The 14,052-nt window shown below is 39.3% G+C and overlaps 1 protein-coding gene across 4 annotated transcripts in view; it reads left to right on the top strand.

Annotated features, from left to right (window-relative positions):
- The window catches only part of Kdm1a (lysine demethylase 1A), a 54,436-nt gene that overhangs the window by 19,793 nt on the left and 20,591 nt on the right, over nucleotides 1-14,052 (top strand). For 2 of the 4 annotated variants that reach the window (XM_021160225.2, XM_029476767.1), the window contains exons 3-8: nucleotides 1,683-1,742; nucleotides 6,565-6,698; nucleotides 10,028-10,106; nucleotides 10,968-11,060; nucleotides 11,791-11,897; nucleotides 13,563-13,644. In XM_021160225.2, the coding sequence (XP_021015884.1) occupies nucleotides 1,683-1,742; nucleotides 6,565-6,698; nucleotides 10,028-10,106; nucleotides 10,968-11,060; nucleotides 11,791-11,897; nucleotides 13,563-13,644 (555 nt within the window). The remainder of the gene's footprint in view (nucleotides 1-1,682; nucleotides 1,743-6,564; nucleotides 6,699-10,027; nucleotides 10,107-10,967; nucleotides 11,061-11,790; nucleotides 11,898-13,562; nucleotides 13,645-14,052) is intronic. The other 2 variants (XM_021160226.2, XM_029476768.1) reach the window with 1 other exon arrangement.

Raw genomic sequence — 14,052 nt, 5'->3', positions numbered from 1 at the left:
CGGGAGACAGTCACGGGTTCTCTGTAAGTTCAGGTGTAAGACCATTCTGGTCTACAGAGCGAGTTCCAGGACTGCAAGAGCTACACACATAGTGAAACCCTATCTCAAAAAACAAAAAAGGGTACTTTTTCTTTTCTTTTCTTTTTTTAAAGTAGTAAAATGTCTCTGAGATAAGAAACCTTCATTTATGCCAAGTCAGGAACATCATTTGAGAGAGAACAGCTAGTGTTCCAATGTTAATCTTAAACTGGATTTGTTTACTATTACAAGCTCATAGCTCTGTTGAGAAACAAGTGAACAATGTCTTTCCTTTTTTTAAATCCACAGCACTTTCTAGGAATAAATGATGATACCCAGAGTGAACATTTCTGACTTCAACTGTAGGCCTGTGATCTCAAGATTAGCTTGTACATTGGGTTAGCAGTTCAGTCTTCCCATCATGCTTATGTGCTGTTTCGTAGGGCCTCTAAACAAGTCATACAGTGTAGCTTATCTAGGCTGAAGAACCTTCTAGAACCTAGTGGGTCCTTTAGACAAGAGCATAGGAAAATCCTTAAAACTGTCTGCCACATGCCAGCATATTCTGTTAGTATTGTCAAAAATCATTGCTTGTATTTCTTTAGGATGGAGATATTTAAAATTGCATAGACCTTGGAACATTTTTATAAGGGCTTTGATTGTTTGACTTTACTGCTGCTTCAGACCCTGGTGGAATAATCAATCTGCTGTCCTGTGGGAACATTTTAAAATAAACTGTAATGAAGCTTGTCTTAAGTTCAGATCACTGGGAGATTGTTTTCCTGCTTTCATAGGCCACACTGTGATCTCCCGACAGTGTACCGGGGGCTGGAAGCTTAATGTCATAGTGTCTACCTTGGTGATAGATTGTGTAAGATTGTGTGATGATATTTTTAGATTGAATTTAAAGCTTCGATTCTTGAAGTTCTACAAAGTAGCATTGAGGAGATTTTTTTTCTTTTTTTAAATATCAAGGCTTAGTATATAGCTTAAGGTGTAAATTCCCCTAGTGTGTTGCCTGGGTGTTTCCATCCTCCCACAAACAGATGTGTCTGCAGCTTGGCCTCTCATCATATGATGTCTTTACTGAGGAAACACTGGAATATTCAGTCCAGTCCTGTCTATTGTGTATGGAAGGAAAACAAAACTACTTTGGGTAGCTGAATTTTTTAGTTATATCCCCTGCTGTCATAAGAGCAGGATTTTTATTTTTATTTTTCTAAGATTGTCAGTCATTTGCTTGTTGTCTTTTTAGATAGGAAATTAAGAGACTTGAATTGATACTGAATTGTTGCAGTTTCAGGTCCTGTAGCCCATTTCAGACACAACTCAGTGTAGCAACAGTTAATTAAAGGATATTAGAACCCATCTCCCATCCCCACCCAGATTTACTAAATAAGAGTGGCAGCAAAAATGTAGGGATTAGAAATACTGTGTGCTTTGTCCTACTGCCTTTCAACAAGGATCAGCATGTGAAGTTGCAATGTCCTGACCAGAATTTGAAAGATGATGTAATTCCCTGGGCCTTGATTACAGAAGGAGCTTTCTGATGGGTTTACTAGTTGGTGGTAAATTCTTGAGTCACCAGCTATTAGGCCTTTATGTCCAGATATTATTTTAATTTATGGAGTAAGGTCCCTGAGTTCTCCTCTTTCCTTCCACAGGGCAAGCAGGAGGACTTCAAGACGACAGTTCTGGAGGGTATGGAGACGGCCAAGCATCAGGTGAGGGTGGCATTAGATGCTTGCCACTTTAGCAAGGTCAGGGAGTGATTGATGCTTGCAAGTGTTTTTGGCTATGGTATTCTCATTGTAGCCAGAACCGCAGGGGTGATGTAACCCACAGGACAGAGTAGTGTAAGGAGAGAGTGTAGCCAGAGCAAAGGCAAGCAGACTGTTGAAGTCCTCAGGCCGATCTCAGCCCTCCATTCTTCATGTTTTTGAGGAGATGGCGGGTACTTCTCTCGGGAATAATGGGACCTTTAAAGAGAAACAGAAGTAGTCACAGACAGGAAACAGGCCTCAGGTCTTTACAAGGCTAAGGTATTTTAGTTCTAGCCTGCAGGTGGCACCTTACACAGGTATGATTGTTGGTGCTGGGCACTTTCCCAGTTAATCATATGTAGTCACTTTACAGTTGAATTATTAGCATAAAAGTTGCCTTTTAAAAAAAAGTATATTCAAAGGGTTTTCTCTTTCAGACCAAACTATGGATTTTGACTTCTAGGAAAAAAGTAAAGAATTTATAGGGCCATCATTTGGAACAGTTAAGCTTGTTCCCAGAATTTGAAATAACAAGTTTGTGTTTCATCCTTTCGTCGTTGAAGTAAGTGTATGAGTGTGTGCGTGCCAGGGCCAAAAGCTGGTTTCTTTAGACACTTGGAGAAAATTGGAATACATATTACTTAATATTAAAGACTGTCAACTCTCATTTAAGTATAGATTAAAGATATTTATCTGTAGCAGTTTGTCTAGCAGGTTCAGGACATATTTGTGTTTTATTTTGGATCAGATGTAGTTCCTTGGAGATAGAGCAGTTGGTAGGCAGACGGACATGTGAAACCATAGTGCATAGTTCTGGTTGTTGCCGGGAAGGCCATGAATGTTGTGAACCCTTCAGCCCTCTCTTGTATACATATGTGACACTGAGTTTAAAACATGCCTGAGTGGTCAGCATTCTTCTCCAAATGAAGGCAGATAATCTTGAGGGTTTCTTATAGCCAGGATTGTGTCTTGGTTTCTTAAAATCCATGTTGCTGTGTGTTCCTAAGTCTTAGAGCTAGAAGGGAGCTTGAGGTCATCTTGTCTAGCGTCCTGCCTTCAAACCAATATAGAGCTATGTCTCCTGTGTATGAGTTAGAGCCCAAAGCCAACAGCCGTGAAGTGAGAACTCAGGACCTCACTCCTTGATGTATAGACTGTTCTGCATCCTGATGACAGGCATCTGCCGCAAACACAAAATCTAATATGAGAACTCATGACTTTGCTTTTTTCCTCCTGTCTTTACTCTTTTTTTATTTTAAACTTGTTGTAGGACCTGCTACATCTGCTGATTTTAAGAAAAGATTTTGTATATAGATCCAGATCCCATCAGGCTTTTGTTTTCACTTTCAAGTCTGAAATCTTGTTAATTTACCTTTTTTATTTAACCAAAAGCAAGTGATACCAGAGGCCTCCTTTCTCTAACTTCTCTATTGCTTACACAAGTCAGAATATCATTTACATCTTATAAAAATCAGGGAAAAATAATTTTTGGCATAAAATCCCTGCGTTAGTCTTTCCTAGTTAACCCACCCTGCAAAATCTATGATGTTTCTTTTCTTTCTTTCTTTCTTTCTTTCTTTCTTTCTTTCTTTCTTTCTTTCTTTCTTTCTTTCTTTCTTTCTTTCTTTCCTTTCTTTCCTTTCTTTCTTTCCTTTCTTTTTCTTTTTCTTTTTCTTTTTTTTGAGACAGGGTTTCTTTGTGTAGTCCTGGCTGTCCTGAACTCACTCTGTAGACCAGGCTGTCCTTGAACTCAGAGATCTGCCTGCCTCCGCCTCCCAAGTCCTGGGATTAAAGGCGTGCGTCACCACTGCCCGGCACGTTGTTTCTTTAAAAAGGAAGGCTTTATGTTTTCAGAGATGGCATCAGGTTAGAAAGGGCCTTGTGGTTCAGTGTGATTTGCAGACTGGAAGGAAGACCATCCTAGAACTTAACTGTATGAGGGTTTGGGAGACAGGACTGAAGCTAGGCAGGCTGAGTGAGGCTTTTTAAAAATTTAGGCAACAATGAAAAAAATATCTAATAAAAAAATGTCTAAAAAAATGTAGGCAACATCTTTGTAAAATACTCGAATAATAGATTGTATCAAGTGTGCCCAATCACAAAAGTGAAAACTGTATTCCAGAGTCAAGTGTAAGTTACTTCTGAATCCTGTGTGCTGTCGGTTACTTAAAAACGAAAAGCACAGTTGCTATCCAGGCAGGCAGGCAGGCTCCTGTAGAGAAGACTGCTGTGGGTTGTTGGGTTATCCAGGGCAGTCGCTGCTTCATTCTGGAAGCTAAATCAAAACACTAAGGGAGATGTTTTGATTTCGTTTCTGGACAGTTTGTGCCAAATTAACCTTTTATTTTCTTTGAAAATAAGCTAGAGTTGTTTTTCAATCTTGTCACCCAATTTTCATAATGGCCTTCATTCTTTGAAATAAAAATCTATCTCTAAAGAAAGAAAAGATCATGACTGAGAGTCTTGATTTGTTAGCCAGGCCTGCAGATGTCTGTGCCAGGCCTGTTCTCTGAGCCGTCGGCACTCTCTAGTGTCCTAGAGGCTGTCTCACCTTGAGAACCTGCTGTCCCAGTGTCAGAGCAGGAAGATGGACCTGGAAAGCAGTGTTGTTCCTGATGTAGCAATACCATCTATTTAGCTTCTTAATTGCATTTGTGTAGTATTTTTGAATTCTGGTTTGGAGAAGTACTTTGTAGTCGCGGGGTGGAGTAAATAACTTACCCAGTTGTTACACAGCCCCGGTGCCCAGAGTTGGCCAAGTGTCTGAGGGTTTTGTTTGTTTTTCCCAAAGAACACTTGCTTCTTGGAACCAAATGTCATAAGTAATTTTGGAAGGATTTTTTTCTATATACCTTTTCTTGCTGTCATTTGAAAAATAATCTGTTGTAGTAAAAGTCTCTTAAGCCAGGGTACAATACAGTATTAGCTAGGAAAGAAAATTATTTTTAGCAAGCCAAAGAATTCTGTTAATGTTGTGTTGGGTTTACAGTGGAGTTTTGTCATATAGCCCAGGTTGGCTTTAAATGTGATCCTCCTGCCTCAGCCTCTGGAGTGCTGGTGTTACAATATGCACCATCATGGTCAGCTGAGAAATGGAGTTTAATGCAGATTTAATAGTGATCATTATTTTCATGTTAATAGTAAACACATGAACATTAAGTGTTTGGCCTAGGTACTAAACAGGAATGAGTAGAGAACTGTTCATTATAAGGATTTGAGATATTTTAGAGTTTGATTTTTGTTTTTTGTTCATTTGTTTTGGTTTGGGGATAGGAGACAGGGACATCAAAGCTGTATAGTTTTAGAAAATTTCTGTCCTTGCTAGCACCTTCTCCACCACTACTTCCTCCTTGAGTAATAGCACATGCTACCAGCAAAAATATAGCTTTTATTTTTATCCCTTAAGGCATATTTAGTTATCTGACAATCTTTGGTTTTTAGATTGGAGTTAGTTAAATTAGGATTGAGTATTGATTTTGTTTAGTAATGTGGAACACAGGGCTTTTGCCCTTAGATCTAGTGGTGGGTGGTGCTTCTCTTTTAGAATAGCTATTTAAAATGGGTGGCCTCTGGCAGCACTGGGCAGTTGCACTTGGCCTTTTTCTTAACTACTAATTTCTCTAAGTGGTGACTGTTATTTGAGTGTCGGTGGAAACAGGTCCGTTAGGAGAGTGGCTACAGTCTTCAAGGTAAAGTTGTGCCTGCTGTGTTCTTTACTACAAAGAAATCGTCTTTACCAAACTCACTCTTCCAGCGCTGCTTCTAACTTCTTGTTTCATGACCTTTTACTATTCTGTGTAGGAACTTTGGTTTTGTGTTGTTACCTCCTGTTTTACCTTTTGATACCGAATCTAGAAAGTCTAAAATTGTACCCTTTCTTGTCCCTTTCCTGTTTCCAGAGTGGAAATGGGCTAGGGATTGGCTCCTAGGGCCAGCTAAGCACGCGTACTCTTCCTGAGCTGCACCCGGGCCTCTGGGCTGTTCAGATGCTGCTGTGGTGTTAAGATATTTGAGTTATAACCCCAGCGTGTGCCTGACTTTCCAAAATCCTAACAGACATGAGTTTATCACTAGCTTATCAAATATTTAAAAGCCAATTTAAACAATTTCAGAATAACTCATTTTATTTGTAGTATATGTGTACACTCTCATACAGTGTGTGTAGCAGCAAGTCTTGTATATAGTGAAGTGTTTCTGATGTTGCTGGCAGAAATAAATTCTTGGACTTCTTCTGACTTAACTATTACGGTCTGCTTAATTTCTCTGCCCCCTTGCCAACACTAGATAGTGAGGACTAATAAATACATCCTGCTCTTGATAAATTGTGTAATTTTGTTGAGTTTTGAACCTTTAACTTTCCATTTCCTGCTGCAATCACAAATGAAGGCCTGTGCTTAAATGTTTCCTCCTGGCCTCTGTTAGTGAGCTTTCCTTTCATTTGTTTCTTCTCTAAGTTGTATGCTATCTGTGGTATTCATTTTAATTAGAATATAATCCACTCTTACATAATTGATGGATGAAAATATTCTAATTGGCTTGTTGTAAAGTAATAATTCATTAATAAACTCTAAACTTTGAGATGTTAAGCTTGAAATAGTACCTGAAATTTTAACTTTTGAGGCAAAATTAAAAAAACAAAACAAAACAGCTTTTAACAGGCAGTATCAGTCTGAATTAGGCAAAGCTTTGTAACTCTTCTCAGGCAGGAAAGGATTTGAGGTTTCATCATTGCTGGTCTCTGCTCATTTGCACTATTCTAGTGGTCCTCTGCTTCCTTTGCTAGGTGTGGAGGGTGCAGCCTTTCAAAGCCGACTTCCCCATGACCGAATGACCTCTCAGGAAGCAGCCTGTTTCCCAGACATCATCAGTGGGCCTCAGCAGACACAGAAGGTGTTTCTGTTCATCAGGAATCGCACAGTAAGTGGCTAGGCCTCTGTTTTTCGCTTGGATTTTGAAAAGTGCCTATGAATTTTATCAGGAATACAGAAAACAAATAGAAGGGAGGGAAACATTAAATTGTAATATATTTTTTACAGAATTTATTGCCAGAGATAAATTGTCTTTTCCTTTAGGTATTTAATTCTATTGGTTTTGGTTTTGTGCGTGTGTGCTTGTGTGTGTACTTGCATGTGAATGCATAGGTGTCTATGGAAGCCAAAGGAATCATCAGATGTCCTAGAACAGGAGCTACAGGCAGTTGTGAGGCATCCAGTGGGTACTGGAGCTGATGTGTATAAAGTTTCATTTCTGTATGCATTCATTTTTAGGGATCCTTCTCATACTTCATAAATATATTAAGAATCTACGGCCGGGCGTGGTGGCGCACGCCTTTAATCCCAGCACTTGGGAGGCAGAGGCAGGTGGATTTCTGAGTTCGAGGCCAGCCTGGTCTACAAAGTGAGTTCCAGGACAGCCAGGGCTACACAGAGAAACCCTGTCTCGAAAAACCAAAAAAAAAAAAAAAAAAAGAATCTACATTGAAAAAAAATTGTCTCAACTCTTTTTGGGGTGGAATGGGAAGAAGTGCAGAGATGGGCTGTTTATATGCTAGGCAAGTGTTCTAACACTGAGCCATATCCCAGCCAGACCCCAGCGGATATAAATTACTTTAAGCAGTCACTGCCTTTCCCTTCAAACCTGCATCCTCAGTCAGGCTGTAGTGGCACACACTTTTCATCCCAGCACTGGGGAGGAAGAGGCAGGCTGATCTCTGTGAGTTCAAGGTCAGCCTAGTCTATGAGATTGAGTTCAGGATGGTCGGGGTTACCCTGTCTCAGAGAAACAAACAGAAAGAAAGGCTGCACTCCTAACCCTGTTTTGTCACCTGGTTTACCTTCTTCCTCTAGATTTAATGATTAATATCTTTATAATATTTCTCTTGATAGTTGGACCATAATTTAAATAACATAAACTTTCATTTTTACTTTGTTGTAATTAACCTCAGGCTGGTTTTAGTGCATTCTGGTTGTGTGTATGGAACATCCTTGCTGTGTGCATGATTCCTAGTGTATGTAAGTAGAATCTCAATTTGTAAAAATCAAAACTTAGTATGCATATTTTTCAATAACCAAAGAGAAGACTCATTTTAATAGTGGTTATAGTAGGATTAAAACCCTCAGCTGTTAGAAACGTTTTTAGCATTTTGGTACAGATAATCTACTAGAATATACTCTCATTGTCCTGCCCTGCCTCGTTTGTGTTATTAACTAGTTGTGCGCTACTGTAAGCAAACCCACCCTAGTTTGATTTCTTAGGCTACTGTTGCTGACTGTTGTTTTTGTATTTATTAGTCTTTTATATGGTCTTTTCTTCTCTTTTAAATGTTCTTTGCCAAAAAATTCTTTAGCTATCAGGCATAGTAACCTTGCCTTTAACTGCAACAGTCAGGAGGCTGCAGCAGGAGAAGCTCATTCAAGGTTAGTGTAGGCTACAGAATAGGAATCTGTCTCAGAACAAAACAAAATTCATCAGCTATTGGGGAAGGCAAGATGTTATTTGTTAACATACCCGTCATTTTCTCAAAGTATCTATCCGTGAAGTTTCTCCTGCTTTGAGTATGTCTCTGCGCATGTTTACTTTTTAGGCCCCACTTCTTTAATTTGGTTACTAGGTTGTACAATCACTGCTAAATTTGTATCACAAAAATACTATATAGCTAAGATGACAGGTCAGTTATACTGGAATTTTGACACACAGGAAAGTCGGGGTAAAGTAAGTGAATGGAAATGTCTTGTTTTATAAAAGTTTCTCTGGCTAGTGATTGCTTTTTTTCTGCAGTGATTGTGTCTGTTCCCTGATTCGGTTAGGTCTTTATCCTTGTGACTTGAGCACAATTGAAATAAAACCGTGACTGAGTTTTATTTCCTAGGATGGAAAGAGAAAGCAGCTGTGAGGAGGTTGAAGGGCTTGAGCCATGGCTGTGGGAGAAACTGCATTCTCTTCTGATTGTAGCTCTCCACAACGTGGGGTCGCTCTAGTCACACCTTTTGTAATTGGTGTATCTAACCAAACTAACTCCTTGGTTAGAACTTAATCTACAAAACAGGGCTTGTTAATTTTTTAGTAAGACTTTAAATATGATGCTATTTATCCTGCTTTGTATTTTCTGTGTGTGTGTGTGTATTTTAGAGAGAAATTTCTGTTAAAACTCATGTTGACTATGAGTTTTAACATTGACTATGTTGTAATCTTTTCATTCTTTTTCTTTTTTTTTTAAAGATAGATTTATTTATTTATTTATTATATATAAGTACACTGTAGCTGTCTTCAGACACTCCAGAAGAGGGCGTCAGATCTCGTTACGGATGGTTGTGAGCCACCATGTGGTTGCTGGGATCTGAACTCCGGACCTTCGGAAGAGCAGTCGGGTGCTCTTACACACTGAGCCATCTCACCAGCCCTTTTTTTTGTTTGTTTTTTGTTTTTCCAAGACAGGGTTTCTCTGTGTAGCCCTGGCTGTCCTGGCACTCATTCTGTAGACCAGGCTGGCCTCGAACTCAGAAATCCACCTGCCTCTGCCTCCCGAGTGCTGGGATTAAAGGCGTGCGCCACCACGCTCTGCATCTTATCTGCAAGCTTTGAAAATTATTTAATTATTATTCGCTGGCTCTTTTTTTCTTTCTTAAACATAATACTTTCTTGGCTTGAGTAACATAATATTCTGATTTTCTCCTGTGTCTACCATGTAGTCAGATGCTTTCCAACTCATTATTATGAGGTCTCCTCCATTCTAGGAGTCTTGTATACATTCACTCCATTGTCACACTGCAGACCTTATCTCCTCCGAGCCTCCTATCTTCTCTTGTCTCAGAACTAGAATCTGAGTATAATCTGCCTGTGGTTTTTCACTTACGCCATTTATCAACTCATTTACTTGTTCAACCCAAAACCGAGGGGCTGTCATTGACACTTTTCAGCCCCTGTAAACCTGCATGATTATAGCCATGTGATTTTTTTTTTTTTAAATCTGATCAGTATCTGGAATTATATAATCCCCAGTTTAAATGCTAGCTATTCCTTACTGGTTATTTAGAATTTTTTTTTCTTTTTTAGGTCAAATAGCCTCCAGTGTCAAGAATCCATTGGTGTAGTTTTATGTAATAGCTTCCTTGTCAGTGCTCTAACCCTTCTGTGTGTGAGAATAGAAAATTCATAGCTGGAGTCTTAAATTTAAGAGATAATTTTACGGCTGATCAGGTGACGTGTTTCTGGGGATGTGTAATACAACTTCTGTCATCTAAAAACAGTTGCAGTTATGGTTGGACAACCCAAAGATTCAGCTGACGTTTGAAGCTGCTCTCCAACAGCTGGAAGCACCTTACAACAGTAAGTCCTGGGTTTATGGGAGAAGGTCCCTTGGGAACCTTGTGGCTTCTGATGGCTTTTATTTCATCTTGTGCTGTGCAGAAGTGACCTTTATGATTTTTGCTTGTTTCCTTGACCTATAAATTGTATTGATGCACGTGTTTAAGAGGTTTCTAAATGTTTTCTCAGATCTATTGTCTCACTTTGACCTATGGAGTACTTTAGTATTTGATTAGCTAATTATCTGGTTTTCTTTCTGTTGACCACCAACAACGTCTTATAAAGGTTTTGCTAAAATATATGAATGTTGTTCATATCTTTATCTGTAATGTAACATCTTTTTAAAAGATTTGTTTATGTATTTGAGTTTTTAGTTCATATATATATCTGCACACCAGAGCTGTCATCAGATTCCATTGTAGGCACTTGTAAGCCACCATGTGAATGCTAGGTATTGAACCTGGGAACCCTTGGAAGCATAGTCCGTGCTCTTAACTGCTGAGCCATCTCTCCAGCCCATAATATCTTTAAAATGCCAAGTTAGCCAGGTATGCGGGCACATAGCTATGACCTCAGCATACTAGGGCAGAAGCAGGAGGGTTATTAGTTCTAGGTCAGCCTCAGCTACATAGCAAGTTTGAAACCAGCCTCAACTTCTTGAAACTGTCTCCAAATAGCACTCTCTCTCCGATCCCCATTTGTTGAACATTTTGAACTATGTTACAGCCTGATAGTACTGTGCCTTTGTTTGCTAAAGGCACCACATGTCCAAGGGTCACATGAGTTGTATGTATGAAGGCTTCACATTAGAGAGAGAAGAATTAGTATAGCTTATTGTTTAAACTGTTGGAAATATGAACGTGTTTTTAATGTGCTCTACAGGCGATACTGTGCTTGTCCACCGAGTTCACAGTTACTTAGAGCGCCATGGTCTTATCAACTTCGGCATCTACAAGAGGATAAAACCCTTACCAAGTAAGGACTTCCCTACCAAATGAATTAAGTGGCTTTTTGTAATACTTTTAGGTCTGTGTTTAATATTTGTGGTGCTGGTGACATTTTACTTTTATTAATATTTCCATTAGTGAAAATAATCTCAAGATTATAAGTCAAATGTTAAATAAATAAATGAATGTACATTTCTTTGAATTTCCTGTTTGAGAAGGTTTTAGGAAGAGAATAATTCCAGTTTTTAAAATTTTGAATTAAAGAGCTGTTAGAAATGGGAGAAGTCAGTTATGCAGGCAGCAGGTTTGAGGCTTTCCTCTGTGGTTCCTCTTGCTTTCTAAGTATTTGCCCTATTCATGCTGTTTGAGCAATGTCTGCTGCCAGGGATCTGAGAGATAAAGATATTCTGGAAAAAATTTAATATTTTCAGGAAGGAATACTAACTTAAACAGAAGTGAGACTCTTAAAGAGAATGGCTCACATTGGTACAGTTGTGAAGGCCTTCCTGAGTGGTTAGGCCACAGAACTTCAGATTTCTAATAATGGCTCAGACCTGTACGTTCAGTTACAAGTTTACGGTATTGAATTAATTTCTACAAGTTTCTGACATTTATAATTTCCACAGTCTCTACAGTTTGAAAGTAACTGAATTGTTAAGACATTACATTAAAAAGCCAAAAGTTCTTATGAGAAGAAAAAACATGCAAACTCAGAATTATAAAATACTATAATTTTTGTTCTCTTTTCTCCCTTTCAGTTAAAAAGACAGGGAAGGTGATTATTATAGGCTCAGGTGTTTCTGGCTTGGCAGCAGCTCGACAACTACAGAGTTTTGGGATGGATGTCACACTTCTAGAAGCCAGGGTGAGTTAGATTTTGGGATTAGAGGCCTGATCTAATGGAAACATGGTAAGGAATGAAAAGGATTGGAGACTCTGTGCTTGCCCAGGCTGGTTTCTGTGGTGTTGCAGGATAGCCTTGGGTGCTCTTTAGTGCTGGTGCTGTAGCTGTTGCTTATATTATGGTTATTTGGTGCGGGGAATCAAACCCAAGAGCCTTGCACACCGTAGTTTAGTAAATGCTCTACCATTGAGCTATATTTTTGCTAAATTATTTTTGACAGTAGATCTTGTGATCAGTGACTATGTGGAGTTCATAAAGGCTCCGTCCGTCCTTTGGGTGGATAATCTCAGATAGGTTTTTACCTGAAACACTCTATGTCTGCTTTAAGGTGTATAATTGTGTGTTTTATGCATTTATCTGGGTGTGACTACATGCACATGTGAGTGTAGGCTCCCAGAAGAGGGCATCACTCTCTTGAGCTGGATTGAGTTGGTTGTGAGTCACTTGGGGGTGCTGGGAATTGAACTCAGATCCTCTACAAGAGCATCCAGTGCTCTTAACTAGTGAGTTCTCTCTCCAGCTCTAAAGTTAGCGCTTTAATTTGGGGTGGTCAGAAACCTTGTAGGAGGTGATATTTCAGTTATTAAATTATATCCCTTGTTTGCTAGATAGGGAAAGGGAATTACCTCCGGTTGAGCAGGTCTTTCAGGAGCAGCTAAAGCTAGAAGAAGTAGTTCATCATCCCAGACCTGGGAATAGAAACTGAGGTGGCGAGGGTGAGAGCAGGTCACCTCAGGGACCTGTTAGAAAAGTGGTTTGTATACATCTTTTTTTTCTTCATATTTTGCCTTCCAGTGACTGATTTTTTAATTAAAAAAATGAAAGAAACTTTCTTAGTAACCTAAACATTTAAGCATTTTATAAAATCTTTAAAATACTATGTGTAGTTAATTCAAAATTGCTTTTTATGAAGTTTTAATTTTTTAAATAATATTTAAATAGAACATGGGGAAATGAAAATGATTTTCCTGATAGGCTGTTGCTTTTGTATGTACTCTGTACCATGTGTTAAGAGTAAAGGAAGGCAGGCATAGCAGCTCATTGTGATCCTTCCCACATTATAGCTCGTAAGATTTGCTCTGCAGGTTTTGTAGTGTATTCAAGTTTACAGGGTGCTTTGATATTTTCAATAATTTTAAGTTACCACTGTAACTCAGTAAGGTTTTTCTATCCCCGAAACCTTAATCAGTAGACATAAGCCTGGACCTGTTTAGGACTAAAATCTCTTGTTACCAGTTTGTGTTCCTGGGCATTAGGTTCCTTGGCAGAGGACATTTGTCAGAGAAGTTATTGATCCAAAGATGCAGTTACAATAACCAGTGACTGCATCCATGGCCCAGACTGCTGGGCCTTCTGGGAGCGCATCAGTCTAACCCTGGCTGGGGCAGCTTGTGATTCTCATCCCCACTGCAAAGGGCTGTAGTGATCCAAGGATGAGCATCAGCTCACGCGGGAGAGAGTTGTTTACTGATGGATTTATAAGCATATATGTTTTGAGTGGGCCTTGTGAGTCCTGTGCACTTAGAATAGCTGAGTTTCAGGTAGAGTAGAGTAGAGTATTGTAGTGTGCTTAGTTATGGTTAAAACAGGCTAAATGACTTTGACCATTTCATTTCTAACAAACAGGATCGTGTAGGTGGACGGGTTGCTACATTTCGCAAAGGAAACTATGTAGCTGATCTTGGTGCCATGGTTGTAACAGGTCTTGGTAAGTAGTTTAATTTGATACTGCATTACACAATCGAAAATGAGAAAGAGCTTACATTTAAACCAGTGGTTAATTTTATAACATACTAATTGGGGACTCATAGACAGTAAGTCATAATGACTTACCACAATCATAGGGACACACCATAGACAGACAGGAGTCATAGAGACACAGCACAGACAGACAGTGAGTGAGTCATAGGGACACAGCACAGTGAGTGAGTCATAGGGACACAGCACAGACAGTGAGTGAGTCATAGGGACACAGCACAGACAGACAGTGAGTGAGTCATAGGGACACAGCACAGACAGACAGTGAGTGAGTCATAGGGACACAGCACAGACAATGAGTGAGTCATAGGGACACAGCACAGACAGATAGTGAGTGAGTCATAGGGACACAGCACAG

This window comes from Mus caroli, chromosome 4, assembly GCF_900094665.2.
Source record: "Mus caroli chromosome 4, CAROLI_EIJ_v1.1, whole genome shotgun sequence".
Taxonomy (NCBI): Eukaryota; Metazoa; Chordata; class Mammalia; order Rodentia; family Muridae; genus Mus; species Mus caroli.
This window is presented reverse-complemented; position numbering and strand designations above follow the sequence as displayed.